The sequence below is a fragment of the Eurypyga helias genome, unplaced genomic scaffold (genome assembly GCF_000690775.1).
Source record: "Eurypyga helias isolate BGI_N326 unplaced genomic scaffold, ASM69077v1 scaffold48319, whole genome shotgun sequence".
Taxonomy (NCBI): Eukaryota; Metazoa; Chordata; class Aves; order Eurypygiformes; family Eurypygidae; genus Eurypyga; species Eurypyga helias.
The window spans coordinates 3,642-9,353 of NW_010271010.1; the positions used below are offsets into that span (position 1 = coordinate 3,642).

At 44.6% G+C, this 5,712-nt stretch overlaps 1 protein-coding gene across 1 annotated transcript; it reads right to left on the minus strand.

The window, feature by feature from the left end:
* Nucleotides 1-302: 302 nt before the first annotated feature.
* LOC104514853 (interleukin-1 receptor type 2-like) lies at nt 303-5,520 on the minus strand (the record flags this gene model as incomplete). Its single annotated transcript, XM_010158647.1, has 4 exons — nt 303-430; nt 1,549-1,694; nt 4,025-4,160; nt 5,455-5,520. Coding segments are annotated over 4 exons (476 nt in total), but the record flags the coding sequence as incomplete, so codon positions are not given.
* Between the last annotated feature and the right edge of the window lie 192 nt (nt 5,521-5,712).

Genomic DNA, 5,712 nt, shown 5'->3' on the forward strand with positions numbered 1-5,712 from the left:
CCCCCTCCCTTCCCCTACCCTCCCATATCCAGGGCACATTCCCGGTAGTCTGTGTTCCAAAATGCTACAGATTGCACCCAAGCTGCAAAATAATAGAAGCAGGTTTCCTGCATCTAGGCAGCATGAAAATGCAAACATATTTATAACTCAATCAGATTGTAGAAGACTCAGAGAAGAGGAAATTAGGTGATACAACAATCTGCTGGGAATGCAGTTTGGTCTGAAATGGCTCTCCGTGTCTCATGTGAAAGACAGTCAGGATGATTTTTTGTTCTGTTGGAGGGTGGAGGCTACAGCAGATTTTAAACCTTTGCTATTGTGTATCCTTTATCAGCTCTCCGCTTCCAGCACTTGTGTATGTATATCCCTCCCATGATCACGCAGGCCAATGCGATGGGAATCATTGCAACGTACCAGGACAAGCCGACAGCTGGAAAAGTAAGGAAATTAAATATTAAAAAAAAAAACCAAACAAAACCTCCCAGGAACATAGTTCTCTAAGTTTAAGGAGGAAGAGGAGAAATCACAATAAAAAGGATGCCTGCAAGTTAACCTTCCAGTGGGGTTGAGCACCTGTGAAAGGAAGAGGCCTATTGATTGAGTGCTCTGGGAAATGGGTTTATGAAGATGGGAGGAAGAATTGAAAAACATCAATCAAGCCAAGACTGAACTTTTTTTCCCCCAAAAATAGAGCTAATTTCCAAGACCAGTGTCCACCCAAACTATTTTGGATTACATCAGCCTGTATCAGCGATTGGCCCCTTCTGTAGTAGTATCTGTGTAGCTCATGGGAGACAAGGGCAGCACATCATCCAGCGGAGTGAGTTCAGATCAATCCCTCATCATAGGATGCTGGAGTGAGCCATGGGTTATAACTCAAAACGGAGACTGTAAATGTTCATGTGCCTTTCTAAGACAGTGTGAGCAAGCTTTGGTGATTCATTAACGTCATGCAAAGAAACAATTAGCATTGCTTCACATTTGTTTTTACAGCTGGTTCTTGGCCAATGGTCTATCACGCTGCAACATTAATTGCACCGAGCTTAGGGCTTCTCTTCCCATCACTGGGAGCTAATATAACAACACCCATCATAATTTACAATTCTTGTTAGTTTGGCAGCAGTTTGTGCATGAGGAGAAGGAACACTCTGATCTTTATTCTGCTATTGTCTTTCCCCCCCCCCCCCCACTTGTTGAGGAACAGGAGGAGATCTGGCCCTGCTGCACCCAAAGGGAGTTTGCCAGTAGTCTCACTGGAGCCATCATTTCACAAAGTGTATGTAAATTTGAGCATTATCCAATGAACAGATATAGCAGCATAAATTCTTCACCCTGCAGAAAATAGCAGTAAGTGACCCAGAGAAAGTGTCATCTCTGAACCGGCTGTTCCAAAGTCCTCAGGTGAGAGAGGCAACCAGTTTTTCCCAGGAAATAATTTCCCCAATACCAGCTCAGACAGTATAAAAGGCTTGGGTGATAATTAAGCATTAGAATAATGATTACAATTGTATCGTGTTTGTCTCCCATATAAGCAGCCAAACTATTTACCTTCCTGCTTGACCCTTGTTGGTAGTACTTGATAGCCATATCTGTTCTGGGCCAGACACGTGAAGTCTGTGTAAAAATCCACTTCTTCAACAGAATCAAAAATCAGTGGTACTTCAATGAAGTTTTCACCGTTTTCTACAATTTCTCTGGAAGAAAAAGAAAAAATTATCGTTAAATCCTTTTATAAACCAGCTTTTCTCTATATCTGATGTGTTCATTCCAAGAGCACATTAGAAGAAAACGCATTGAATGTTTGCTCGTTTCTGAACTAGCCCCTCAGCATTACCCCCGTGTCTTCCAGCCCAGCGGTGCCAACTATTTGAGTCTCAGCACCCAGTACCCATCCCACACTTGTTGAATCTTCCAGGAACAAAAGAAGACCTGGATTTGTCTTACAAAAATAAAGGAGGGAAGAAAGGCAAGCAGAAATCTCTATCTCTGAGCTTTCTACACAGAGCTGTGAAACGACATAACTCCTTCTCTCTGGCCACCTATTCATTTCTGAGATTTGTTCTTACTATCAGCTGGAAGAGGACATATGGAGAACATAACCCTGAGGATGCTCAGTCAGCAAACTGATTCCCATCTATCACGCGCCCCAAGCCAAGAGCACAATACAAGACGTTGTCTAGGAAGTTTCCAGCTTATTTCAGCCTGATTGTTTCATCAGTCCAACTATCTAAAAGTGGTTTTCTAGCTGCAGTCAAACTTTGTCTCTTGATATCTTTTACTCATGGCTGGAGAAGCTGTCCAGCTGCTCATTAATGATCTGTGAAGTGAGTCTGCTACGCGCTGCGGCAATGCAGTTCCCTACGCGCTCCTGCCGGGACTGCACCGCAGGAAGGCTGCAGCACGGCGGTGGGTGCTTTGCCAGAGATTTCTGCGGGGAATTTGTTTTCCCGGTGGTATTTGCCCTTGTTCGCCTTGCTGCCATTTGGAGAGCTTCCAGCAGAAGTGGAGTGTCTCACACACCACGGGCTCCGCATGAACCCCAGCTGGCATGGTCCTGGTCCTTGTGCAACTGTATAACAATATATGGCAGTAATATTGATCGTGACAGTAATAAAAAAAAATAAATTTTAGAGTCCAAGTAAGAAAGTCATGTGCTGCTCTATTCTAAAGCCTGCAGAGACTATAGCCACAGTACATTTTATGGCTCCTGGCCACAGGTTTAACACACTGTCACTTATCCATGTAGACAATATTATGAATTAATGGTCTCAGTCATGCTGTGAGGAACATGAAAACACATAAGGGCTTGTGCATACAGCTGAGTTGCCATGACCTCTGGCTGCAGCTGTGCAATAATCTGAACATTACCTGGCACTGATGGCCACAAATGGACAAAATCAGCTCACATCCATAGTTGTTAAACACTCTTGTCCCTCAAAATAGGGGTGCCACATCCCCAGACTATGTTGGGAATGGTTCCTGCTCCATGCTAAATTTTAATAAATAGTCGTGAGCTCTTTGGGAAGGTGCTAGCTGGTGAGTGACCAGTTTAACCATTAACAGCAGAGGCAATGGCATCCAGAATCCAAGAACCTTCCCAGCTCAGTCCACCAGTACAGGCAGAGCGACCGTGACCTTGGTGAGCTTGGCAGTCTTTGTGGACACTCTCAGCTTCATCAAATGAGAGACAAAACATGCCAACTTGGACCTCAATGAAGAGACTTCAGCTGGTAGGTTTACCTCACATTTGCAAAGCACTAGAAGCATGCCTCAACGTGGCAAGTTAGGGTTGCTCAGGTGACATGTCACAGGTACAGAAAGCAGGTCTTTTCCTTCCTTTCCTAGTGGCAAAAGCCTTGAGACATGCAGCTATGAGGCAGCTGAGAGAAGGCTTTTCGAGAATGGGAGAGACAATGGATCAGGGCATGAGGATGTGAGACATCCTGCTCCTCCCCCCCACCAGCATCACCCTCCAATGCTTCCCTGGCATCAGCTCATTGGGTGTCTCTGTAAGTCAGCTTAATCCACTGATGTGGAAAAGAACAAGCCTAAGGGGAAAAACAAGTATATTAAAAAAAAAAACAAAACACCACTGTATAGTTTTCTGTTGTCTTGGAGTGTTCAGAGAGCCTGATGAATGTCAGGGAGAGGATGTTGCTGTTTCGCTGGCACAGGGCAAGTAGAGAGGTAAGAGAAGCACTGGGAAGGAACAAGTCCCATGGCTTTCCACTGCAATCAGTTCTTATATTACTTTAGCTGCCCATGAAAACGTGCTTCAAGTTTAAGCCTTGAAGCTGGCTCATTTGCAGCATAACATGAATAAAAAACAGAGATAAAGAACTGATTGCACTCTGACAAGGTTAGGTTTGGGGTTTTTTTGCCTGTTTGCCTGGGGTTTTTTTCAGGTCTCACCTTCGTTTCAGATCTGTCCCTATCCCGTTTCATTACCTCTCACCCAGCTGCAGAGAGAGCCCCTGTAACACTGCAGGTTAAAACAACAAGCAAACACTTCTGCCAGACTTACTGTCGTTCTCCCTCTGTAACTCTTCTTTGCTTGTAAACCACATCGACGGTGGTGTCATTTGCTAGCCATTCCACGTCGGTGTGGAAGTGGCTGCTCATCCCAATAAACACTTTGCATGGGAGAGTCATCCTGGAGCCTGTTGGTAAAAGACAGATTAAAAACCCATTGGAATACATATGGAGAACTACTCTTCCTCTGGGTGAAAACCAACATCTCCAGTGGGAGATCAAGTTCCCACACATGTCAAGCACCATTACATTCAAAACTGCAGTTAAGCCACAGATTGCTTTTGATCCCCTACTCTTTAGCCACAAGACCCTTTGGTTTGGCAGTCCTTCCCGCTGCTAACCAAATTACTTTCCCATTGCAACGGTAAGCAACTCTGGCACTAGACACATTCCTCAGGAGGCAAAGCCGTGTTCCTGTGGCCTTGCTCCTTCTGACATACTGCAGCCCAAAGGGCACGGTGCCATTGGCCACTCTGGAGCAACTGCATTAAGTAGCAGTGTAGCTTCACTCAGAGATGCTGTGGGCAAGGGCATTCAGCTCGAGGTGGGACCTCCAGAGGTAAAGTGATCATGCAAAAATTCTGAAATTTTACTGTAATTATTGTAACTGGAGGATGAAGAACCTTCAGACTGGTGCGTATCTATATTGTATGGGAAACACTGGGCTCAGTAATGCATACAGATTTATTATTATAACTGTGCAGATGGTGATAAAAGGGATATAAAACACCCTAAGGAGCTAGATAGGCAAAAAAATGACTTAATAGTCCTGTGCTGATAGAAAGAAAAATGGCAGGGAAAACTAAGACACTGTAGGACACAGCTCGTGTGTAGCAGCCAAGTTAAAAAAGCTTAGTGTAAAATACACCTGTCATTTTCTGGGAAGAGGAAATGCAACAGAAATTTGTTGTCATAACACAATTGTCAAACAAAACCTGAGACCCTATCAAGGTACCGGCTAACAAACAACTGTTGAGGTCAAGCTGTAAACAGCAATGAAAAGATGTCTTCTCGCAGAAGAGCTAGGTGGGTCATCCAAAGCCACCAGATAACCTAGACCAACTTGAGGAAATAGGAAAAAGGAAAGCTCTTCATAGAATCATTGAATCATAGACTGGTTTGGGTTGGAAGGGACCTTAAAGATCCCCGTGTGAAGGGGGGAAGGGGGAACTCCAGACAGCTGATCTAATGGTGCAAACATGCTTTTATTGCTTTGTCAGTGGCCAAAATCTACAGTGGTTCTGGAGCTTCTCCTACGTGGAAGGTAACATCCAGTTGTAGAAAATAAGAAGCAAACCCTACTCCAGCACCCACCCTCAGCTAATACAACTGAGATCAAAAGAACTACAATAGTTTATATCGCAAGCAGACCTGCTCTGATTTTCTCTGATTAGATGTTTGTGAAGTAATGTTGGGCCTTACCAAGAGCAGCTGATGTTGTCTTTTGTGTTGGATACACAATTATTGGGGTAATTCTCTTCTCTCGTTCTGGAGAGAGAAAGGGAAAAGAGTCAGTGCTAGCATGCGAGACATCGTGGGCATCGCCCCAGAACTATAAATAGAAGCGGGCCACGGCTCAGCATCTTCCGTATCCTAGTAAAACATTTGGTTATGAAACCCCTGGCAAAGGGAGAAATCCCAGTTTCAAGCCCGGAGTGGGGCCGGGCTGGGGGCGAGGGG